The sequence below is a fragment of the Phragmites australis genome, chromosome 13, assembly GCF_958298935.1.
Source record: "Phragmites australis chromosome 13, lpPhrAust1.1, whole genome shotgun sequence".
Lineage (NCBI taxonomy): Eukaryota > Viridiplantae > Streptophyta > Magnoliopsida > Poales > Poaceae > Phragmites > Phragmites australis.
In genome coordinates this window covers 30,018,718-30,045,361 of record NC_084933.1, presented here as the reverse complement: position 1 = coordinate 30,045,361, position 26,644 = coordinate 30,018,718, and the positions used below count along the sequence as shown (strand labels likewise).

The 26,644-nt window shown below is 40.9% G+C and overlaps 1 protein-coding gene, 1 long non-coding RNA gene and 1 pseudogene across 3 annotated transcripts; 2 read left to right on the top strand and 1 right to left on the bottom strand.

Moving 5' to 3' along the window:
* Nucleotides 1-6,878: 6,878 nt before the first annotated feature.
* Nucleotides 6,879-14,353, bottom strand: LOC133889652 (protein PELOTA 1-like; annotated as a pseudogene).
* Nucleotides 14,354-15,875: 1,522 nt separating this feature from the next.
* On the top strand, nucleotides 15,876-19,940 carry LOC133888009 (probable protein phosphatase 2C 45). 2 transcript variants are annotated; one of them, XM_062328091.1, is made up of 8 exons: nucleotides 15,876-16,128; nucleotides 17,263-17,386; nucleotides 17,496-17,594; nucleotides 17,686-17,841; nucleotides 18,833-18,919; nucleotides 19,002-19,093; nucleotides 19,334-19,408; nucleotides 19,503-19,940. In XM_062328091.1, exons 2-8 carry the CDS (start codon nucleotides 17,314-17,316, stop codon nucleotides 19,650-19,652), a joined length of 732 nt encoding a protein of 243 aa, XP_062184075.1. In that variant the 5' UTR covers nucleotides 15,876-16,128; nucleotides 17,263-17,313; the 3' UTR covers nucleotides 19,653-19,940. The 2 variants fall into 2 exon arrangements, with proteins under 2 accessions (XP_062184075.1, XP_062184074.1); XM_062328090.1 differs by having other exon boundaries at nucleotides 17,259-17,386.
* On the top strand, nucleotides 17,848-18,397 carry LOC133888010 (uncharacterized). Its single transcript, XR_009903685.1, has 2 exons — nucleotides 17,848-18,196; nucleotides 18,359-18,397. It is a non-coding gene; the product is annotated as an uncharacterized LOC133888010 (long non-coding RNA).
* Nucleotides 19,941-26,644: the final 6,704 nt, after the last annotated feature.

Genomic DNA, 26,644 nt, shown 5'->3' with positions numbered 1-26,644 from the left:
TAATCGTCACCATTTCGGTGGCCCCTGTGATGTGGATTTGCCTCCTAAAAATACAAACCGTTGCCATTTGGCTTTGGCGCTCATATCACTCGTCTGCTCGTAGGAAGCGTGCGGCATTTGGCCTGCTAGCAGCGCACCTGTAACGGAGCTCCAAGGTGAGAACCTGTCTAATGAGAAAGACGGGAATAGAACCACAAGTGTGGGGCCTAGACGTGGGCAGCGAAGCAGGCAAGCAAGCAAGAAGGTATACGGGTTTGATTAGGCTGCAGCCTTGTAACGACTATAAACTGAGAGGCCGTGAGACAGCGACTGGTTCTGATCTGGACCAGCCCATCCACTACACACGTCGGCAGAAACACCTCGGCACCATGGATCCCAATACTCGATTGCTGCTCGACGAAATGCATGGTATGAAGACCAAACTCGAGCAACATCCGCGACGCCGATCAACGCAGCGAAGCCTGTTTCAAGTTGTTGGAGTCGTCTCTCGGTGTCCTGTACGACTGGAAGCCCAAGATGGAGGCCGAGCTCGCGGATCTGAAACTGGCGACCGAACCGCGCGTCGAAGCCATGGCGACAGCCGCCACCGTGTTCGAGTCACGACGACCCCGGATCGAGTCCACCGTCAACAACGTCAAGCTAGAAGTATCCAAACTCCATAAGCACTCGGATCGCGATGTTCGTGCGAATGTCTTCTCAAAGCCAGGGATCCTTGATCTCTCTGGGTCAACGACCAAGCACCCACCTGCCGGATCAACCGTCGACGGCCCTGGTGGGCACCACATTGACAATTCTACCCGGGAGTCTAGGTTTGGGTCTGCGTTCGCCCATAACAAACTCCCGATCACGGGTACGCCCACTCCTCCAATTTCATTGGACACAGTTCATACATCTCTTGACCCAATTCATCACTTCGCCACGGCCGCTTACCTAAGATTCAGTTTTCTCAGTTCGATGGGGATAACCCTCGATTGTGGATTCGTCAAAGTGAAGACTACTTTGACATGTATGATGTAGATCCTAGTGTGTGGATTAAGGTTTCTACTATGCATTTCTCTGGCATGGCGGCGTGCTGGCTGCAATCTGTCGAGCACCGTCTAAAATCCTCATCCTGGTTTGAGTTTTGTAGACTACTGCTAGAGCGCTTTGATAGAGATCAACATGAGGCTCTTATTAGACAGTTATTCCACATTAAGCAGTCCGGTTCAGTTACTAAGTACATAGACAAATTTTCAGGATTAGTTGATCAACTCGATGCTTATGATAGCCAAACAGATCACCTCTATTACACCATTCGTTTTATTGATGGTCTTCATGATGATATCAAGTCTATTGTTCTTGTACATCGCCCACAAAATTTGGATACTGCTTGTACTTTGGCTCAATTGCAGGAAGAGGTGGGTGATTCTACTCGAAGGCGTGACTACCGAAAGCCAGATTATTCAAATTAGGCCAAGTCCCCTTTCAAAGGACCATATCCTCTTCCTCCACCGCCCAAGTTAGACAAGCCTTCACCATTATCACAAGTTGATGACAGGCGAAGTACAGATGTCGTTCGTGGCAGGCCCGTGGAGGATCGTGTTGCTCAATTGCGCGCATATAGGTGTGCTAAAGGCCTCTGTCACAAGTGCGATGAGAAATGGAGTCATGATCACACTTGTGCTGACACAGTTCAGCTTCACCTGGTCCAAGAGCTTTGGGAGCTATTTCAGTTGGATGACTCTCCTGTGGCTGAAATAGAGTGTGCAGCCGACAACCAATAGTTCTTTATGCTCTTATCACAGGAGGCTATGTATGGGTAAGTAGCTGCTCATGCTATGAAGATTCAAGGCACTATTCAGAACCAGGACATGCTGATTTTAGTGGATTCAGGCTTTTTCCACTCCTTCATCAGTGCTACTTTGGCCAACACTCTCACAGGAATTGCTCCTCTTCAACATGTGGTATCTATTAAAGTTGCTGATGGAGGTATTCTCAACTGTAACACTCATATACCTCAAGCAACCTGGTCAATTCAAGGGTACTCTTTCCAGTTTGACCTCAAAGTCCTGCCATTGCCACACTATGACTTAATTCTGGGTATGGACTGGCTTGAACAGTACAGTCCCATGAAGGTCCAAAAAGAACTCAAATGGATGGCCATTCCTTATTAAGGACATATTGTTGTGTTGCAAGGTTTAATGTCTGAACTTCTAGCAGGAGCCATGGTTCATGTCCTTTAGTTGTCTGAGTTTGAAACTAATAGTCCTCCATCCAAATGAGAATTGCCACCTGAGCTTCAAGCTTTGTTAGAGGAATTTGCAACTATGTTTGCTAAACCCTTTGGTCCGCCACCTCCTAGAGAATATGACCACACTATTCCTCTAATTGAGGGTGCCAGACCTATCAACATAAGGCCCTACTGATACCCAGATGCACTCAACGATGAAATAGAGAAACAAGTACACGAGATGCTGGACAAAGGTTTCATTTAGCCTAGTTTCAGCCCCTTTTCATCCCCGGTACTTTTGGTCAAAAAGAAGGACAAAACCTGGAGATTTTGTATTGATTACAGACATTTGAATGTGTTGACAAAGAAAGGCAAATATCTTGTTCCTATTATTGATGAATTCTTGGATGAGCTCTCCAGTGCTTGTTGGTTCACAAGTTTGGATCTCAAGGCTGGTTTTCACCAAATCTTGTTACAAAAGGGTGAAGAGTATAAAACTACATTTCAAACTCAAAGAGGTCATTATGAATTCAGAGTGATGCCATTTGGACTAACTGGTGCCCCTGCCACATTTCAAGCAGCCATGAACAAGACCTTATCACTTCTCTTGAGGAAATGTGTTCTGGTCTTTTGTGACGATATTCTTATCTATAGCACCTCTTATGAGGAACATATCACTCACATCAGACATGTTCTCCTTTTGTTAAAACAAGACCAGTGGTATGTGAAGTTATCCAAATGCATCTTTGCTCAGAGGAAAATAGCTTATTTGGGCTACATCATTAGTGGAGATGGAGTTGCTACTGATCCAAGGAAAGTGTCAACCATTGTTTCTTGGCATGTACCTCAGAGCATCAAGGAGTTGAGAGGATTCCTAGGTTTGACTGTGTACTATAGGAAATTTGTCAAGTATTTTGGTATTATTAGTAGACCTCTTACTAACTTCCAGAAGAAGAACTCCTTGTTTGTGCGGACTCATGAATATGATGTAGAATTTCAAGCACTAAAGAACGCATTAAGTCATATTCCTGTGCTGGCATTGCCCAATTTCTCTAAGCCCTTTTGCATAGAAACTAATGCTAGTAACATTAGAGTAGGTGTTGTTCTTCTACAGGAAGGTCATCCACTTGCCTTCATCAGTAAAGCTTTGGGTCCTAAATTACAAGATCTTTCCACATATGAGAAAGAATACCTTACTATTCTTACTGCTATACAACAGTTGAGGTCTTATCTGCAGCTAGGGGAGTTCATTATCTTTACTGACTAGCGCAATTTATCCCATCTTACTGAGCAACGCCTTCATACTCATTGGCAACAGAAAGTTTTCACAAAGTTGCTAGGCTTGTAGTACATAATTATATACAAGAAAGGTGCAAATAACAGGGTGACTGATGCCTTATCTCGTGTCCCTCATTCTAAACTTTCATGTGCTGCCCTATCTGTTTGCACCCCTCAGTGGCTTCAAGAGGTAATCCTTAGGTACCAACTAGATGAACAAGCTCAACAGTTGATTCAAAAGTTGACATTATCTATAGCAGCAGTTCCTCACTTCACTTTCCAAGGGGGGATCTTAAGATATAAAAAGAGAATATGGATTGGCAAAGATGAAAATCTGCAAACCAAACTGATCCAAGCATTGCATGATAGCCCAGTTGGTGGTCATTCGGGCATTCCTGTTACATATCGACGACTTAAACAAATCTTTGCTTGGCAAGGTATGAAAACTGCAGTTCATCACTTTGTCAGACAATGCTCTATATATCAGCAGGCTAAACCAGATCGATCTCGTTTACCTGGTCTTTTGCAACCTCTGCATGTACCTCATCAAGCTTGGCAGATTGTCTCCATGGATTTTGTGAAAGGTTTGTCTCGTTCTTCCACTGCCAATTGTGTGCTTGCGGTAGTTGATCTTTTCACTAAATATGCACATTTCATATTACTGAACCATCCATACACTACTGCATCGGTTGCTAAACAATTCTTGCTACATATTTACAAGCTCCATGGGCTACCTGAGTCCATAGTGTCAGACAGGGACCCTGTTTTCACCAGCAATTTTTGGCGCGAGTTGTTTTGGCTGGCTGGTGTACAACTTCGTCTCAGTTTCGCTTATCATCCCTAGTCCGACGGGCAGACAAAGCGTGTCAATCAATGCATGGAGACTTATCTTTGCTGTTTTGTGCATTCATGCCCTGCAAAATGGAGTCAATAGATTCATTTGGCGGAATATTGGTACAACACCAGTTCACATTCAGCACTTAATTGTTCTCCATTCAAGGCACTCTATGGGTACAAGCCTTGGCACTTCAGTATCTCTCCGAATGATGCTTGCTTCGTGCCCTCCTTATCAACCTGGTTGCAGGAAAAACAAGTCATAAATCGACTCCTATAGCAATACCTACTATGAGCCAAGCAGCGTATGAAGAGGCAAACTGACAAACACCGTTTTGAACGCCAGTTCTAAGTGAGAGATTCAGTTTATCTGAAGATGCAACCTTATATTCAATCATCGTTGGCTCTGCGTGCAAACCAGAAGCTTGCATTCAAGTTCTTCAAACCATTTTGCATTATTGCTCGAATTGGTGAAGCTTTCGTGTTTGTCTTCTTATAGAGCATGACGAAATAAACAGACAGAATATGTTGGTTCACTGATAAGTTTCTCTGCGAAGCTGACAATAGAATAATACGTGAGAAGAGAAATCTGATGAAGCACAAAGCGATACTATTCTGCTCTACGATGACGAGCAGCGCACAGATAAAATGACCCTGGTTACGTTCAGCAAATTACATTCAGGATTACGTGTTTACCGTCTCTTTAAGAGAATAATTACATGCTTACCTTACGAGCTTGAGTCTTGGAACATGCTAAGCAAACGATTGGGAAGCAAACAAATTCGTGTACCGTAATGTGCCGATCATGTCCATAATCAGGTCCAGAAATTTCCATTTGTCACTGGACATGTCGAACAAGAACAACACGCCAAATTGATGAGTCCAAATGATAATCATAAATGGCAGAAAATGCAACTCGTGGCCTGTCAACCTTCTTAAAAGATTCAAACAACTACACATACGTATTTTGTATTGGCTTAGCAAATGATATACTTAGGTCCTGTTTGTTTCCTGCTTCTAGTTCTGCTTCTGCTACTGGCAGAAGCCAGAAACCAGAAGTCAGAACAAACGGAGTTCTAGAGAAGTGGTTTCTGGAGAAGTCAGAAGCCTGCTTCTGAGAAAAATAAACTAAAGCTGAGAAGCTCGCTGAGATATGCTTTTCTGAGAAACTAAAAATTTATTATAGAAGCTAACAGCCTATTTTCAAAATCAACTTTTCAGAAAAACCAAAAACATAGCTTTTTAGAAAAGCACAAAAGCAGAAACTCAAACAATCAGACCCTAAACTCCAGCTATTAAACCACGATATACTACCGCTTTGTTGCCTTGTGTTGAAGAAACGTACGGAAAAATCTATGATTTTTGCTTTAAAAGAGATCCGAGCGCGTATGGTCAAGGACATATGATGCTATCCGTGCACCAGAAGAGAAAAACAAAAAAGAAAGAAGGGAAGAATAATCAAATAATAATGCATGACAGATAGCCACAAGTTGGCCATCAGAGCACTAGATTCCAGGAGAGTTCCAGCAGAGCAATATAATAGAACATTTCTGGGTAAAGGCTGCACCCCCCCCCCCCCCCCAAAAAGGGCAATGCTAAGTGATGAATTGTAAAATCAGATTATGTGGCAACTGTAACCCGAAGTGCCAACTATGTTATCAAAAGTAAGAAATAGCGGTTTTGCTCGCTAAAGAGGTCTAGGAGCTAATTCGTGTATGGACGGAAGATATGATTAAGGCCCAACATCAAACCAAATTATATGTTAATGGTGGGATGCAAACATAAAAAAGCATTCAAAGAATTAAATACGTTCGGTACCAACGGTCATTATGTACATAGCTTAGAATATTTGGAATGAGAGAAATCGATAATATTTTAAACACAAGTTAGCGCTGCTAATACATGTGCTTCACATGATCAAAGAGGAGGAGATGAGTGTGAGGAGATTGACCAATGGTGAACCAGTGATAAGATAGTTTCTGCTATGGAATTCACTCTGAGGCGTTATTCTATTTTCTTATGTAATCACAGCATATACAATTTGTCAAACTATTCTTCTTCTTAAATGGAAGAGCAGTGCTTCTGCTCATTGTTCGGGAAAAAAAAATCAGAGTATGTGATTACACGTACAAACACTTTGTTAAGTCAGTTTTGGCTGTGAAAGACAAGGCTGACCTAGATTACGAGGCTTTAATGCATGCTTGCAATGTCAATTCCGAGAACCAAGGACCCTTTAGTAAGAAAAGAACCAACAAATATGGCACAACAAACCATTTACAAATAGAATATCTTATGAGTAGCTGAATTTCTTTCCAGAGTTACCTATATCAAATCAGCTGCATAAGGTTACACATGATATCAGTTTTATGTTATCTGATCCCAACCAAAAGAATGTTAAACTGCTGCGAATTTACAAATATAATATCTTATGAGTAGCTGAATTTCTTTCTAGAGTTACCTATATCAAATCAGCTGCATAAGGTTACACATGATATCAGTTTTATGTTATCTGATCCCAACCAAAAGAATGTTAAACTGCTGCGAAGGGTTGGTGCAATCACATCTCGATGTCCTCCAGATCCGGCAGGGGAAAACGAAGTATAGCTGCTATCCCCGTCAAATGCGCTAATTCTGTTCAAACAAACGGAAATGCAATTTAAACACAAGCAACGCTGCACCAAACAGTAAAAGTACTATAAAGTTTCCTTCTTGCTTTGAAAATGAAATAAAACGAAGCTTAATATGTAATTTTTCATCGATTGTGCTGGAAATGAGCAATCATGATCAAAGCATATTTAAAAAATATGCTCACGTCATCATGGTCAAGGTAGTGCTCACGTCCGTTCCTATTTATCTCATGATTGCTTTTGATCTTCCTAAATAGGTTATCACGGCGATTGACAAGCGGAGATGAGGTTTTATTTGGAAGGGGCAGGAGCAAGCTAATGGCATTAATTGCCTAGTGGCTTGATGGAGAGTTTGCCTCCCAATTGAGTATGGAGGCCTGGGTATCTATAATCTGATCACTCTTGGTTAGGCTCTACGTATGAGGTGGCTTTGGTTGCAAAAAACTGATCCTACCAGACCTTGGTCAGGTATACAAGTGCAGGAACATCCATGTGCTCAAGCAATGTTTTCTATGGCTACTGTGACCTTGGTTGGTAATGGAATGGACACCAAGTTTTGGTCTGGCAGGTGGTTGCATGGTCCAACTCTAGCCAAGCTGGCCCTAATCTTATTGCTTTGGTCCCTAAGCGAGCTATAAATCAAAGGACAGTTGCTCAGGGACTTGATAATCGCCGTTGGGTCTCTGATATAAAAGGTGCTCTGACAGTGCAAGCCATTGAGGAGTATTTGATGGTGTAGGATTTGATGGAAGATATTGTTTTACAGCATGATGTACAGCATCAGCACTCTTGGAAATTATCTAGCTCGGGGACGTATTCTTGCAAGTCAGCCTTTAAAGCTTTCTTTGCGGGCACCATCAGGTTTGCGCCGTGGAAGAGGATTTGGAAATCATGGGCTCCACTACGCTGCAAATTTTTCATATGGCTGGCCCTACTCATTCGTTGTTGGACAACTGACAGATTAACGAAACGAGATCTTCCTCATCCTCCCTGCTGACCTCTTTGTGATCAATGTGATGAGACAACACAGCACCTCCTTATCTCCTGTGTGGTTTCACAGCAAGTTTGGTTCTTTGTCTTCTGGCGGGTTGGTCTCGAATGATGTTGATGGTTTTTCAGCCTGATGGAGTCGATCAATCCGGCGGGTAGACAAGCAGCAAAGGAAAGGGCTTAACTCCTTGATGATTCTAGTTGCTTGGGAACTTTGGAAACATCAAAATGATTGCATTTTAATGCTACCTCTCATGATGCAAATAAAGTTATGCAGGCAGTGGAAGCAGAGAGCACTTTGTGGTGTGCAGCCGGGGCTAAGGAGCTCCAAGGGTTAGTCTCGGAGGCTACCTAGATGCTGCTGTTTTTTAGTCGGGTCGTTACTTTATTTGAGTCAGTAGCGCAAGCGTTTTTTTTTAAAAAAAAAGTTTGTAAGGGGTGGGATTGGTGTTGTTCTTGTTCTCTTTCTTCTATAATGAAATAATACCTAGCTCACCTGCGTATTCGAGAGAAAAAATAGGGTATCACTCACAATCGCCGGAGACATGCATTGAGGAAAATATGTGCACTGTGCCACCGTACTTCTTGACTGATTCAACCGAGTTCACATACTTTTGCCTGGTAGCAATGCCAGTGTTTCTGCAAGTGAAAACAAATGGTTCAACTGTTATTTCTCACCAGTCACCACGGAAATTATATGTACAAACCAAATATTTAGTATAGTTGTAAGTACTAGCCATAGGGAGAATATTTCAAAATTAGGAGTTCAATGACTCAGCAGGGACACATGTAAATAGTCGCAATGCATAAATTTATCAAATCGTATCAGATGTACATAGGAATGATATGTGCAGTATCATATGGATATACAGCTTGAAACTACTCCAGAAATATCATGGTACCAAGCTCACAAAGCATACCTATGAAATATGGGACATCACTTGTTATGGCCACAACAACAGAAAAGAACTGCTCAGTGTTGACGGAGCACCACATATTAATCGCTCGTTTGGAAAAGATCAATTTGAAAATGCCGTTAACAACATTAACTGAGTGAGTTCAGTGACAAGCTGCTGCCATGACATGATTCACGATCTCTTTAAAAAAAAGCAGGCTACATCGGAATGACTTCCTTCTTTTATCAAGTTTGTATTCATTAGTTAGGTCTGATAATTGCTACTGTGATCATTGTTGTATCGAGTGCCCATCTATATCAGGAAAATTAAGGACAAGAAAACTAACCAAAAAAATTCAGAAAGCCCACATAGTTCATTAATCTATTGTTTCCTCGTGACTTGTGAGGCAATACCACTCATCTATAGCAAGTTAGGCCAGCGAGCTTATATAGCCTAACACAATGCCCTGCATATTTCTGTTGCACCAAGACTGATTTATCTTTGGTTTTTATGATTGCAATTTTCCTGTTTGTTCTAATTGGCAGTCATAGCATATCATCAAATTCGTGAACGTACCGAAACAAAGTATCAGTTATTAGAAGAGTCTGGATAGCAAGACAATCCTGTGCAATCTCAACATGCTTTGGTCCATAACAGGCACGGGCTGAGTCCTGCAATTAATCAGCAAACAGATGGTTTCAATCAAAATGCTTCAACTAAGCAGCATTAGCAGCTGTAATTCATACATATATAAAGTCATTATTAAACTTCTCTTTTGAAACAAGGTGCAAACATATAAACATATAAAGGGCAACTCTAACCAGCAGCACCAGAATAGAAAAGTTTTGTATAATTATTGCACGTTTAGAAAGGCAACTGTTAAAAAAAATGGTTTCACTTGAAGACACTTACATTAGTAAGCATATTGAAGAACTCCTGCAAAGCTCGAACCTACAAATTAGAAAAGAAATATGAAGAGGAAACAGATAAGAGAAGCTGATACTATCTGTCTAGACTGAGCGCAATATGCTTTAATGAATCAAAGTAACTGTTTAAGACAGCTCCATACATAAATTAGCATATTTGGTGACAGTTCTATTTCTGAGTCAGACTTACCTCTTGTGCTGCTTTTGTATCTTTTATCAGTGACATCACACTTGGGGTATCCAAAACTTCCTTCAAACTATGCCTAACAAACGAAACCAGCAAACAAATAAGCATAAAATTAGGACCACTAGAATGGTAAAGGACAAAAGGACAATCAAATAAACACAAAAAGGATCACTTAAAAATCATTTAGCAAATACAGAATGAGCTTAGAGGATCAGGGTATTCCAGAAAGGCAGAAAGATCATGCAGCTTATCACATGTACGGGAACCACTTCCATCAAACAATAGTTACGCACATCTGAGAATATCACAGAAAATAAGTTTCCAACAGGTCATAAAGCTAGAGCTAACTAGATGCAATCAGAAGATTAGATAACCAGCCAAAATTCATACATATTACACTGATAAGAACCGATGCTAGAATATTATCTCCCAGAGGGAAAAAAATAACTATCCAGATATTCAGATCGAATAACTCACTTGTAACCTGAAGTTGCATGTGCAAGAATAAGGCGTGATTTGTTCTCAATTATTACTCTTAAATCTCGCCGCGCAGCTTCAAGAAATAAATAATCGCGGAATTGATCCTGTTAAGATAAAAGGAACAAGGACAGCCAATAATTAGATAAGTTGGCATTGTTTTGTGAAGATTGGGGCATTTCATTTGTGCAAGTAACAGTAGCAACTACCAACAGAATGACCGATGGACTAGTATGATTTTTTCTTTTGACTTGGAAACGATTGTAAATGCGACTCTGATATCATGTGCAGCCAACACGGTGATCATTTGTGTCTTATAATTCAAATATAGTGGTGTAAATAGAACAAAAAGCTAACGGCAATAGACCAGCAAACTGACCGGTGATTAAGCATTTATCCCTAGAAAGATGAGTTTAAACAAAGTACATGAGGATTACCTTCATAAAACCAGGGCTTGCAATTACAACACATTGGACTACTTCAAAATCAATATGCTTCAACAAAGCCTACAGCCAAGTAATGCAACACATCAGTCAAAGTGGCAATTTGTTAGGTACCATCGTAAAAATCACAAAAGTTGAAAAATACCATCAGTGTAAGGATGACATGTGGGCCCAGGTATTTTCCAATATGGGTACTTTTGCGATGGTATCCACCTAATTTTGCCTCAGTCAAATGTTGATTGCATGCATGTTTGCATTTACTTGTGAACTTTGTGTGCATAACTTACTTGCAAAACATGCTCAAAGAACTTGGGGGCCCATATGAAAACAGAAGAAACTGGAAATCAATAGGAAATGAACAAAGCAATTTCGTTCCTAGTTGACACTTGAAGAACCAGTTATCGTACTGACTCGTAACCAGCAATTGCAGGACCATGCTTCCTAGAAATTGATGTTTCAATACGTGCTCTGGTTGCTGTTAAGCTGTTTAGAAGAACGCAAGTAAAAAAAAAAAGACTACATGTGTTCTTCTTTAGTTAATACTGGAAAATATTATTTCGATTGGGTAACCATTTAGGGAGAGGGAACCTTTAGATAACAATATACTCGGGATCTCTCTATTTTTTTCATGTTCATGGAATTACTACCCACCCACCAAAAAAAAAAAGAGCGCCAACTATGAATAAATGGCAACTTAAATAATAGCAAGTTCATATAAAAGGTGTGCAACAAGCAAAGGATTCTGCAAAGTGATAACAAATACGCTTAAAATGAGAACTAGAGGAGCTAATAGTTAAGATATTAACTCTATGTAGATAACAACATTGTCACCTTACACATAAAATAAGGCGATTCAATAAGTATTACAAAAATCAAATATTTGTTGTTAAACAATGGCGCAATAATTCTACTCACCTTCTACTGATGAGGAATAGGTGGGCAAGACCTTCTTGCATGAGAATAACTGCTAGATCAGCACTTGCAGCAGGATCTACAATAGGTTCGGATGGACTGAGTTAAAACACTATGTTTCGCATGAAAGCGCCGCAACAGAAACAGAGAAGATTTGGAGAAGCTGATTTTAAAATATGGCATCAAAGGGTGGTCACACGAGTCACCAGGTTTCATATACACAATTTTAACACCAACTTAAAATGGAAGATGAAATGAATATTTGATTGTGCAGACAATTCATAATTAGCACTGATGAGTCAAACTCACATACCACATGCTTGCTGGATGGTATCAAGTGCTAACCAATCCCATGCTTCCTACACAAGATGCACATACTTCATTGAAGAAACAGTAACAATTAGAAAAGATTGAAATGCATTGTCACAAGAAACATCAATTCACTCCAAAATTCTACTGCGATGCAACACAATAAGCATAATGAAAAGAATATTACTCTGACCTCACCTGGCGGAAAAAATTAAAAAGCCAAAACATCATGATTACTTTCTTAAATACAAAGTAATTTTACAAACTATAAAGGTCAAAGACTGAAAAGATCATAAGATTCATGGGCAGCGATCATCAAGCTCATAAGCAAGATTCAATAAGGAGAATAGAGACCGAAGGATAGCACTATGATGCCATCAAACGACAAGTTCAAATCTGGTAGACAGAAGTCTCAAGCCTCATGCCAAGTGCAATTCAAAAATGTAGATAACTTTTATCTGCTTAGTATGTACAAGCAATATCGAAGCTGATGGAGGTGCTTAGTTTTTCCTATTACATCTACAAGTTGGTCTTGTCACAAAAGCTGCAGAATAGGGGTTAAGATTACAAAGAAAAAACTATATCCACAGAACTCTGTTTGGGCCAGACATCCTAAGAATATGGCAGCCATTTCAGCTTAGGCCTCAAGTATTACAGGACTTAAATTGACATTGTAGAGTGTAGACAAACAGCTATTCATTATTAATTGAAAATTGAAAACTATGTTGTTATACCATAGTCGAAAAACACAATGATTAGATATTTCTTTTTTTTTCTTGAGACAAACTTGGTTGATATTTAAATCATACCTTTCGTAGAACAAAAGGTGTCTTCAGCTCAAGCTCTAATGTGTTGAACTGGCCAATCTTCATTCACGAAGAAAGAAATTAGTTTAACTAGGTTATCAACACAGTTTTGTTATCAAGTAAAAAAAATCACTAACCTTCACATGATCGTTCTCGGTGATATTTTTACCACGTACACGTAAGACAGATCCCTCCTTATCATAATCTACAGACTTCATTCCAAAACAAAGGACCCATCAGTTATCAATAAATGGGGTAAGGTTCGATAGCATTGGAAAGAACAGGAAACAAGCCAAGAGAAACAAAGAAAATAATATCACTACTAAAAATATATTTAGGTTTGACAGAATTATCTGTTTAGGTAATAGCAATTATTCATGCCATTTCATACATATTTGGCACAGAGATGTCCTGAAGTAACAACTTCATGCCTTCTCATTCAGTTAGTTACTTTCCAGTTTCCACACATGGCATGGATAAAGCGGGCACTCTTGACGAATGATGATAGATAGAATCACTTGAGAAAGACAGACAATACAGATAGATGGATGATATGTCACCTCAACTACAATTTCCAACTTAAGCTTCACACGCTCGGCATCACGCCCTCCAGATGCCACCTCTCTCAGCACTTCCTTGGAAACCAGCAGAAGAACAATAATCGCTTTTAAGGAAACTCACAATTTCCATAATATACATGAAGGATGTATAAGTGTTTTAAACATGTGCACACGCAAGAGAGAGTAGTGGATAGAGACTTTAACTACTATTCCCAAGGAGGTGTTATGATCAAACATCAAATACTTAAAACTAATTTGGCATAGCAGATGCTTTTTGCAGCAATGGTTTGTACTCCTATGCCCACGTTACATAATTATGATTGTGTAATAATCAGTGGGGAGCTGGAGCAAGGCATCCTTTGAATGAAAGGTGAATTACATGTCAGCCACATCCCAATGCCCAAATCTTAGTCAAGAAGATGAGAATTTTCCATCTACCTCCATTTGGTTCTCATGTAACAAATATGATAACCATGCCTTCCAACTATAGTTATCTCCCCTAATTTTACTTCCAGTTGGTTTCTGGATCAGCCAGAACACTAACTAAGAGGAGAGCCTTACAGACAAACGCCATACGAATTCAACCATGCTAGAAGCCCCAAACAAAAGGGACTCATCGAACGGTGACGGCTTGGAGATTGTCACCGGCAGCAATAAGGTTGTAGGCGTGCCACAGGTCATCCTCCGGCAGCAACTGCGCACCACAACCAGTCAACCACGAGCCAATCGACAACCAACCCACGGAATCCCAACGGTGAGAAAACAAGGCGAACCCAACAAGCAACGGAACTGATCGAATAGATAGCACAGGTAGAAAGGAGGGGAGGAAGAGCGGAAAGTAAGGGGACCTTGACGGAGCCGGGGCTGTTGCGGACGAGTTCGCGGTGGACGAGCTTCATTGCTGCGGCCGCAGGAACGAGGTCTAGCGCGCGATTTTGCATCGACGGCGACGGGCGAGTGGGGGAGCCTGGCGGATGTCGAGGGATGGGAAAGTATCGAGTACTTGATAATTTTCATTGTGTGCGTCTGAGTGTATCGGAGTGCTACACTATATAGAACGTAGTTCATATGTAGAGTTTATCTCTACAAACACTTGTAAAGTTTGCGTGTGCCTAGACATACCATGAACCACGCTTGGCTCCGCCACCGGTAACAATATCTCTCACAACTAATTCCTAATCTAATGTAGGTACACTTATCAAGTTGCTTACGATCATTATCCGAGTCCCACGTATCACACATTAGATAGGTTTAATTTAATATTGTAATGTACTATTACTTTCATTCATTTTTATCTGCCCTTCAATGTATGATTATAACCATAGCTTTTTCTGAGTATTTATTATCGAAAGCTATTGAAAGTATTTTCTATAATAAATCATTTTCATGTAAAAAATTTTAATACTCTTTTCTATATTAGTGATCAAAGTTTATAATATTTGACTATATATATATTTAAATGACATATATATATATATATATATATATATGAGAACGGGTAGTAGATTTGTTTTGGACTTAGCCTTACTAAGATAATCATTTGCTCACTCTTAGGGAGATATGAACATTGATCTATGGATATCTGCTGGCATTGGCGCACACGCCGATACGCACATATATCAGCGCATGCACTGTTTCAAAACCCAAAAATCGTCTGACATCGTCTCCATCCGAACTAGCACACGTTTCGTGCCGTTGATTCTGCATCAGACATACGCGCGGCACGGACGTCCGTGCTCCTGTTGCTGGTGGACGGCGGCGATACGGAACCAGCAGGGACGGAGGCCGCCGATCGAATCCACCTGCGACACGCGGTGATCCGTCCTCGATCTTCTCGAAGGGTCCTGCTGCAGAGAAGCCGCGAAGGCCATGTGCGCTCACGTGAAAAGAGCACCTCCTCTTGGCAGCTCACACGGTACCTAATGCAACGAGACAATTCCCTTACGCCATAAAAGTTATCAAAATCCTCGCTCTCTTAAAAAGAGAAGTTATCGTTCCTTAAGTGTTATTATAACCTAATGCAACGAGACAATTTCTTTATACATAAAAGCTATCAAAATCCTCGCTCGGTCAAAAAGGGAAGTTATTGTTTCTCATGTATTATTGTTTAAAATTATTCTTATCTTGTACAAAAATGTTATCATAACTGTATTAATTCTAACGGTTTTATTCTTCCGTAGAGCAATAAGATTTTTTTAGTAAATCGAGAATTTTGGAATTTTTCAGTGCCATGTAAGGGATTATCTCTAATCCAATCCCACGAGCAAATAACGCGTTAACACATGGTCCTAAGTGAAAAAACACCAACGAGCAAGCAGAAGTTTCCATTAGAAATAGGATTATTTAACTATTTGATGTTGTGCTAATTCAATTTCTTACTAACATATAAAACTAACTAAATTACTAATAATGGATCAGGATAACAAATTTATTAATAAAAGTAGCAAATAGTTAAATGCCCACTAGAAATGGGCGAAACCCGTGTCTCCGTCCTCCCCCTCCTCTCCTTCCAAATCCCCCAAATTTAGCGCGTTCGAGAACCGAATCGCGACTCCCCGTTGCTTGATTCGAACAAGGTAGCCATCCCAGCTGGTGATCTGAGGGGGATGGGGTACTTGAGCTCCGTGATCGGCCACCCCACCGATGGATCGCCCGTCAGCGGCGGCGGCCTCAGGTGGAAGCGATTCCCGAAACTGCTCCCTCTTTTGTCCATGGGTTTTGTTTGATTTGTATTCTCTCTACTCGAATTGTGATATAGGAGCTTCAATTTGTAAATCCGGTTGGTGTGTACTAGTTTATCTCAGCTTGGTTGCGATTAATTTGACAAATACGATACTTCACATCCGTTTACCAAGGCCCAGACATTTAATTTTGAGATACCTTGCTTGATGCATCACACGAATTTTCCAGAACCAATGGCGAGGGTTTCCTTGCTGTTATGAGCAACGAGGTATTTTATTTGTCTTCGCTCGAAAGTGAGCTACTGTTTAGAGTATGGCCTAAGATTCGTTAGCTATATGCCTAACGAACAGAGAAAAGGGCAAATCTGGTTGGAGTTATGTCTATCGAATTGAACAGGACATCTACATTTTCATGAGGAACCAAGGAGTTAAGGTTCACATGGCCAAAATGTACATCTATGCTACAAACTGGGATAATACCTTGCTCGTATAAGAATAATGAAGAAACTAGGCTAAGGTCGACTGGTTGGGCTCGAATAATTAGAGCAGAAATATTTATTCCGAACGACATGAAAATTTGGCATTTCAAGTTCGTGGATTACAAGTAGCGTGCCTTTCGTATGATAACATAAGATAAGAGACTACCTTAAATGCACTCATAGTTTCCATCGGTTCTGATCAATCAAGTTAATGGATAGTACTGTTAACCTGCTCGGCTGGATGGTTGAGAGAAAATTGCATTGTTCTATGAATTTGGACTTGTATCATCTTGCCTATGGACTTCTGCCAGCTTGCCATGGCAGTTCTAACTTCTAAGTAATATAAAGACTTTAGCTAATTTCTGTTGTAGCTCTACAAACTAACACTACATGGCAAGAATTCAGCCAGTTATAGATTTTCAAAATAGCCTTACTGTAATTATTGTAGTGGCAGCACAATCCAGATCCACGTACCGGTATATTTGTGTCTACGCCATGAGTGGTACTCTGGGATCTCTAGGGTATTGTTATTAGTAGAATTGGATTTTAGGTTATTTTCATTATCCAAACATCGAATTGATGGACTATCATTTTATAGTTGTATTATCTATTTGCTCAGTATTTCTCATTCATTTTCCTGCCAGCCAGAATGGTAAATTTAGCTATGGCTACGCAAGCTCCCCTGGTAAAAGGGCTTCCATGGAAGACTTCTATGAGACAAAAATTGACTGTGTTGATGGTCAGATTGTTGGTCTATTTGGAGTTTTCGACGGTATGGATTTCTCTCACTTGAGCATAATTTTGTTTATAGATAACTTGAGCATTATTCTCATCCATAGCTTGTTCTTTCTGATCCCAGAGCTTATGGTTTATTTATGTAGGTCATGGTGGTGCTAAAGTAGCAGAGTATGTTAAAGAAAACCTCTTCAGCAATCTTCTTAGGCATCCAAAGTTCACAAGTGATACCAAAGTGGCTATAGGTATTGTTTCGTTCCCATTTCCACTTACCCTCTCTAATGCTAAATTGTGTGAACACAACCAACAGAGTTTGTATGGTGGTATTATCTGCAGATGATGCTTATAAAAGCACCGACAGTGAATTCTTGGAATCTGACAGTACTCAAAATCAATGTGGGTCGACTGCATCTACTGCTGTCCTTGTCGGTGATCGTCTCTTTGTCGCAAACGTTGGTGACTCTAGGGCTATCATATGCAGGGGAGGAAATGGTAATACAGGGTTCACTGTGCCCTCAACTTACTGCAAGTACAAAATTATATTACATTATTGTTTTAATTTTTTGATGCCCTTGGAAGAGCCGAACCTGCTCCTGAGGGGGTACATGTGCTGCACCTGTGGCTTGACCTTGAAGGGCTTCCTGGTGGGCACCGTGGTCACCCTCCTGGTGACCACGGCAAACAGGAGGGTGACCACGGCAAACCTGTAGTAACTGCTTGGCAGGGCCAAGCAGGAAGGGAGGGGGAGAGAGGGGCTCGGCAGAGCCAAGCAGAGCAGCAGGGAGAGGGGTGCAGAGGGCAACTGAGACGAGGAAGAGGGAGGGCAGCCGAGAGAGGTAGAAGAAGGGTAAATAGATCTATTCTTTATTGCTTTGATCGGCCATCTATATATAGCTGGCTGGACAGGACCCCAGCAGGACACAATCAATCTAATCTCTATCTCTTTAAACGAATCTATCTCTAACTCTTATCTCTAAAAAACTAATATATTTTTATCTCTTAATTCCAGCCGACAACCTGATTGGATATCACTTCTATTGCTGACTTATGCCCATGTGTGGCCTGCTAGCCACTTCTTGGATGCCGGCTATAATATTTGCCGGTCATAACAGCCCTCGATATTGGTTATTAGTAACTTGACTTGTTAAGACTTTTCCTGATTATGAGAAAGGGATTATCATAGAATACCTACTCTTTAATTTTTTAATGCATGCTTGTAAATTTTAGGTGATACTACAATATGTTGCTTTTTGAGACATTTCCTAAGGTCTGAATTTTGTCCTTGTTTGTCGTGTTTTGCTAAAATGCTGAATTTACTAATGGGAAGCCAGCATAATTATTTCGCTCTAACTAGCATTAAATTTATGACTTGGGATTCAACATATGTTGATAAGAGTGTTACGAGCAATAATCTGCATCAGCATCTCAGTGGTAACTCCATCTAATCACTTCTTAACTTACTATGGTCTGCTGCTTTTTGCAGCTATTGCTGTTTCAAAAGATCACAAGCCTGATCAGACAGATGAGCGGCAACGTATTGAAGAGGCTGGAGGTTTTGTGATGTGGGCTGGTATACACCAATCACTTCATTCTCTTCATATTTTCTGGGTGTAATATGATTCTCTTCCTAATGATTGTGCATTGTTCCGTAGGAACATGGCGTGTTGGTGGTGTACTTGCTGTTTCTCGTGCTTTTGGCGACAAACTCTTAAAGCAATATGTAGTTGTGGATCCAGAGATCCGAGTACGTAATATTGGACATTTTAATACTTGTTTTTCTACTTACTCTCCCAAAATGCATGTCTAACATGAGTGCTTTCCATCAGTTCTGAGGTCACACAAACCTATAGTAGAAGTCACCTTCTATCCTGAAGAACCCTTGTTTTCTTTTAGTCATGTTTTTTGGGGTGCTCTATGATAATTATCATTTATATTCACTTGAACAATTGATGATTGTGTTTCGTAATGCTTTGGTGGGTCAAAGGAGGAAGTTGTCGATAACACACTTGAGTTTCTCATCCTTGCAAGTGATGGACTGTGGGATGTGGTCTCTAACGAGGTAATTAAGGAAATGCAAAGAATACGAAGATTGGATCGTCTCTTACTGTATTCCTTGTGCTTGGTACCACCCGTTTACAATGTTTGTCATGCAGGAAGCTGTCGCCATGACCAGGTCCATTCAGGACCCAGAAGAAGCTGCAAAGAAGCTATTGCAAGAGGCCTACAAGAGGGAGAGCAGTGACAACATAACCTGTGTTGTCGTGCGCTTCTTGCATGGGCAGGGGAGTAGCGGGTTTGCTTAAAGCAACTTGTAAAATTGCTCTATGCAGTGTTGTGCTATGATATATATGCCTTAATTGATATTCCAAGGTTAAATGAAGGGACACTGAAAGTAGGATACTTGTATTCTGATGGGCGAAGGAACTGGGGAGCGTGTGTACCGTAGTTTAAACAATAAATTTGCTGGTCATCGTGCCACCATAGTTTCGTTGCAGTTGATGTTTGGTCTGAGTCTGACAATAGTGTTGTATTGTTGTGGAAAACTGGATAGTTATCCCTAGGCTCAATGTATGTGGAGACAATTTTTTCTAGTGTTCTTTCTGTCGTCCTCCATCAATTTACCCCTTCTGGCAGCGAGCCAGTGACTGAAATCTTCCTATGTGTGTTGCGCTTCTGCGTGCTGACGCTAATCTTGTTGGTTTGTGTTGTGTGAGCAGGGTGCGTATTGGTGAGGAATGGAAGGAGCTGCGTAGTGCGGACGGCTAGAGCTGCAAGCGGCAACCTATTTTAATTGGTTTGATTAAAAAAAACTGAGTCAGTATTTAATTAAAATTCTTTAGAAAATCTACTTTTATACTCTCTAGCAATTTTGAATACTTTATATAAATTTTTAAAAATCTAAAAAAATTCACTAATATTTTTCTCATGTGTGTACTAATTTATAAAAGTATTTTGAATCATAGATTATTTGGTAAAAAATAAATTTATTTATAATGCTCTATTTATATATATGTTTTATTATTTTATGAATACATATAAATATTAGTGAATCGTCCTATTCATTCTTAATTTCACTAATCAAATAGGAAGTTGGCTCATTATATGCACTATAATTCTACTAACTAAATAAAAAATTGATCTACTTTATCTATTTAACCAAACAGAAAAATAAATATTCCATTTAAAAAAAATACTGTCTAACCTTATTCTTCAACTAAACGAACCATTAGTTGACAGCACGGATAGACTGTCTTGACACGGCACACGGCAGCTGGCGTCTACCTAATCGGTGTCTCGGCAAGTCGGACAGCCCTAGGCCGCGCATAAAATCATCCCTTTTACACCTTTTTTTCGTCTTCAATAATTAGAGCTACCTGCCAGCTATAATACACATTTGTCACCCAATCTCAACAAGAGAGCTAACGTGTATCCCACCTACCAATAGAAATACGTGTTGTGTTGGGCTCACCAAGGATCGGGACGCGTGTTAGAGCTAACTCTTCCTGAAGAGCTAGCGCTCTTCTCTCCTCTCCCTCTTCACATGGAAAATCTTTGTAACTATTACAGTTGTACACTCTTAAGATATATCTAATACATATTTAAAATTTTATTTTTTATAATATTATTATAATATTTTTTAATATATTATAGCATCATCTATTTTTTAATTTGTTGTAACTACACTATTTTCTGACTTTTATTACTCTCCTTCTCCCTTCAACCCACATAAACCTTAGTGTTAGACCATCTCCAACAGAAACTCTAAAAATCTACTCTCTATAACACTATTACAGTCTCCCCTATCACTATTACAGTCTCTCTCGTTCCATCTATCTCCAACAGAAACTCTCTCATCTTCTATTTTCTCTCTTATATATTAAATTGATTTCCTTCTCTCCCCACCGCTCCTCCTCGTTCCGTCCGCCCCCTCCCCATCTCCTCTCTCCCCATCGCTCCTCCCTCCCCAGCTCATCGCTCCTCCCTCCCCACCGCTCCCCAGCTCCTCTCTCCCCACCGCTCCTCCCTCCCTGAGCTCCTCCCTCCCCAGCTCCTCTCTCCCCACCGCTCCTCCCTCCCTGAGCTCCTCCCTCCCCACCGTGTCTCCTTCCCGAGCTCCTCCCTCCGCCACCACGCCATCCTCCTCCTCCGTCGCATCGACCTGGTGGTCGGCGTGCTGGTGGCCACCGTCGCCCTCGGCCTCGCCGACCGACGCCGTCGCTACCACCTCCCTCCTCCGCTCCGCTCTGCTCGACATCGCGCGACAGTGGGCCGGAACTGTCCTCCCTTGCGCGGGAAAGGCGGACGCTTGGGGAAGAGGACGAGCCAAACAGTGATAGAGGAGTCGTAGCACGCCGCAACAATACTGTCGACGAAGCTGCCCCCCGTATCGCTGCCAGCGATACGGTCTCTATTGGAGTGCGATGCGGTACGTGGGAGACAGCAAAAACGCGTGCACAATGTTGCGGCCTGCGGATACTACCTCTGTTGGAGATGCCCTTATGGCCGTAAGTTTGCCGCCGATTCCTTCCGTCCGCGTTTCTGTAATGCTCCTATAGCAACTGATGTCGATCCTGCTGGAGATGCAGGACAGGAGGAGAAGCAAAAAACGCTAGCACGGTGATGCGGTCTGGTTTTGCAGATCCCGCTGGAGTCAGCCTTATAGAAGTGTCTTTTTAGCATCCTTGGGATGATAGTAAAAAACCTCTATCAAACGGAACGAGCTGAGAACGAGCTCGTAACTCGTTGGTTTGGAGCTCGTAACCCATCCAATGTCGATCTCCTAAGGAATAGGTGGTGTGTCAAAAAAGATAAAATTGATATAGTTAAAGATGGGCTTCGGTTATTTGCCACTTAAAATTTTAGCTTCGATAAATTGTCACTAAAAACTATGTCATTATTAATTATTTGCCATTTTATTCTGTTTAATTGCTTTTTTATTTTCATATATCCATTCAAGCCATGCCAAATAACTATTGTATCCCTTCTTGTCATGTTCCTATTCGCCAGGTGGAGGTCCATTGTGGCGTCCACACTCTCGGGCTTCGCCCTGGCCAAGGCGGATGCTACGACCATAGTGTGTGGGCTGTTGCTTTCCACGGTGTCGCAGCTGCTGGTGGACCTCAACTGCACTGCGATCGGAGGGGACCACATGCGGCAAGAGACATACCCGTCGTCGCACCCCTTCTCCGTGCTCGTTGGCGGGGAGGACTTCCTCTGCGTCGTGGGGCCCTCAGGAGTGCACGCCGATGCTATCGACATGCGGTGGTGGGATTTATCCAAGAACAGCGGCAACAGGTCCAAGAGGGTGTACCTCGCCCCATCGCTCTAGGTGTTGTCCTTTGGTGGGTACCGCGTTTGTGGGGTGTTGGCAGGTGGGGAGCTCCACTTCTGGTGGTGGTGTGGGCTAGTCGTGCCCGTCGGACTCCAGTTCATTGCCATGGCGGTGGGGGACGGGTTCGTGTGCGTCATTGTGGAGGGTCCATTGGCGTGACGTCGATACGTTGCTATGATGGCAATCGTGTGGACGAGGCCGTGGCTGGTGTTCCACGAGGCGGGAGCTACGACATGGTCATGGCGTGCGGGCGCGCTGTCCATGGCGAGGGGCTCTCGTGCTGGGATAGTGATGCGCCGGCACTCAGCATGAACGCGGCCACTGGGTACGTGACGCTGCCATTGGGGGAGGGTGATATCTGCGGGCTCCGCCGAGCAGCCTGGCCTGAATGGAATATGGGTACAATAGTAATTTGGCATCGTCTAAATGGATAAATGAAAATCAAAACTAATTAAATAGGGTAAAATGATAAATAATCAATGATGACATTGTTTTTAGTGGAAAATTGTCGAAGCCAAAATTTTAGTGAAAATAATTGAAGTTCACCTTTTGGGATGTCAATTTGCCAAAAATAGACCTACTTAAAACCTGTGGTGTATATATAAGTTATACATCTAACCTGCATTGTAAAAAAAAAAAAACGAGCTGTGTGGCAGTCACCGCGGCCTCCCAGGCTTCGAACTTTTTTATTTTATATTTCTTAAATTAGAAAAATATGTTTCTATTTTGAAAAATCAAAACACTATTAAAATAGTCAGAAGTGTAGAGGATGGTATAATCTAGCTCTCTAAATAATTTCAACTCAAACAATTAATTATAAATAAGAAAAAAAAAGATAAATTTTATTATACTATCTTTTTTACTATGAACAAATTGGTCTTTTTTATTTCTTATTGTACATATCATAATTTTGTCGTCAATTTTTTGAAGAGCTAGATCATAGCATCCTCTGCACCATATATTATTTTAAATCTTTTATAACTATTTTTATAATGTTTTGAATTTTGAGAGTAATAAAATACAATATTTTTATGTTGGAAGTGCAACAGTTGGGCCACAGTAGTCTATAGATGCGAGTTTTGAAAACAGACGTATATTTTTTATTTTTTATTTAAAAAATAAAAAATTCCTAGCTCCGCAGCCGAGTGGGCCGCGTGCAACTGTGCTTATGCATCGGCGGGGACTGGTGATCTGATCGAGTCTAGCGGTCGTTTCGGTTGTGTGTGTCCTACTCCTACACTAGCATTGCAGGCATTTCCCCTGCGCTGGCATGCAACCGCCGTGCACACAGCGCCGGCGCTCGTGTTGAGCTTTGAGCTTATATGACACACCGGCAAACAACGCCACGTTTTGAGCTTTGCTGGGCCTCTGCAGCATCTTGGATTCATATTGTTAGTGGTTAGTATGAGCATGTTTAGTAGAGTTTTAAAGTAGTTTTTTAAGTGAAATTGGGAGCTGTGTTAAATAATATATTTTAGTTTTTAGTTTCAAGAATGAAATATGTGAGAGTGATTTTTTAAATAAATTATATGCTAATAGCTGGAAAAAAAATAGTTTCTTCTGATTTTCCCACACAAAATCATTGTTTTCGTAAAAATTACTTTAGAGAATTACTGTTAGTCACATAATTATTTTTCTCAGATAATCACTCATTTCAGAGAATTTAGATTAAGATAAGCTTAAAAAAAAATCTCTATGTTGGTTCTGAGTTGTCTCAATTGAGATTGGGTACCGAAAAGAAACAGTGTTTTTACCGTTGTTGGGAGATACCATTAAATCATACCTTTAGAGACACCGAAATTTGGTACCGAATATCAAATTTTAGTACCTTCCAATTTATAATTTTTTGTACGTCCAAAAAATTATAAAAAAGGCTCGAAGAAAAGTAGCCATGGGTGTTTGGTTTGGTGGCATAAGACACCTTGGTTCGATCGGAGTGTGCCGAGCGTCTCGGTGATCGCATAACGATTGTTGATATCTGTTCGATTTCCACACAGAAAGCAGAAAAAGTACGAGACACTGGTTCGAAAAGGGAGCGAAATCCTACCAGGGGAAACTGAAAGAACAACTTTCAGATCTCTAATCTTTCAAAAAAAAAAACTTTCAAATCTCTTCGAGCTCCAAGAACGAGGAAAAAAAATGTCTAGTCCTAGCAAGAATTTGCTTAAGGATGATCAATAGAAAGCACACGTGTTGATGGCAGATAAGAAAATGTCAAAATGGAGAGGGGAAGACTATGGAGATTGCAGAGTCAAGAACAATGTATCATACTCGTAGCGAAAAAGGGCAGAAATAAGTGGTGAGCATGGAGAACTCAGTACACATACGACTAGGATCATCAAGGCATATGAGATGCCATGTTCGGTTCGGCGAGCGAGCCATCGTTGTTTCCATCACTGTTCTCCAAAGTCACACAAAAGTGATAGTGGCAAATGGAAATTTAGAGAGGAAAAAAGAAGCAGCAAAACACCCGGAGACACATGCGCATATAGGAAACCAGAACAAGAAACGGGAAGAACAGCGGCTTCAGGAGAAGAGCCAACAAGAAGCATGATTGGGACAAGCAGATACGATTTCACAGAGCGTTCACTGCTCAGAGATGGGTTTGCATAGTGGTTCCCTGCAGGGCACGGCTACATTGATGTCTTCATATATACTACCAGGAAACTGCAAAAGCGACCAAAAGCATTCTTGACGCCCAAGGCGTCGGGGTTGGTGTGGCGTGCTCACTGCATATAATTTCTCCAACTCTTTGGAAAAGCAAGCATAGAAAACACGCACTACAGTGAATTGAACTGTGCAATATTCCATCACATTACAGTATGGTCGCTAAAGTATTACAAATTTAGTACTAGTTTAGTGTCTAAGTCAAAGCTCAACTCCCCCATCTTTGATGCGCTAAGATATACTCAAGTTGTTAATTCAGACTATTTTAGTGCAACTTGTCTTTTAAATTATGCTCAGTGTGACCTATAGAGATATAAGTGAAAATTTAATGAGTAGCTCTAAGTCACTATTTGATTTTTTATTTAATTAAGTGAGAGTGCATCTATATTTTATTTTTTAAAATTTTAGATCAACTCAATAACAAAAATACAAAACTTGCGTTCCTAATAATCTACTCTGAATGATTTAAGTACATGCCATGCATCTTGTGATCATGATTAGTATATATAAGCCCATTCATATCTTTCGTTTTGGCTGGTGTTAGGGAATGGTATCATACGCCCGCTTTGGACAGTAAGTCTAAGATCTTTGGTAAATATTGTTTATCGACGAATGATGTAGTTGTGTATTTCAGAAAATAAAGGACAAACATACTCTTTAAGCAAGCGACTCATGCCTCCGAGAGTAAACTGGATGCCAACTCGTGACACCGAGTATCATGATAGGCGAAGCTTCTAGCGGGCTTTCAGACGAAGACCAAAGTCTAGCTAGCAATGCTATGACAAAGCCAGACGAAGGTCCCGTCTGCAATGGACCTTCGGAAGCTCAGTCGAAGGCGCAGTGTCCGCCGGAGCCCATATAGAGGAGGAGGGTCAAGTTGTAAATATACTAATGTGCTAGAGATTGTACCAAAATACTCTTGAATATGTTAGAAATGTAGCAGTCAGGAGGACAACATTGTAAAATATAACTTGAAGTGCTTAAGTACAGACTATAAATAGATCGACCTTGTAACTAAAGTGACGGTAGATATTAATAACATCACACAATTTTCTATAAATACATTACTTTAAAAAACCTTCGACTTTCCCCCAAAAGAGGCAAAGTCCCACCTCGGGTTCGTCAACGGTTAAGGCAACACGTATTTTCGTGCTTCCCGTCTTCAAACACACCCTAGCGACGTTTGGCAATGGGAAAAGAAGGGTGAAATAGGAAAAAGAAAATGAATAGATAGTTATGATAAAAACTGAAAGACAGATAAATAAATAGGATTGAATTTCAAGTCCTCATTTTCCT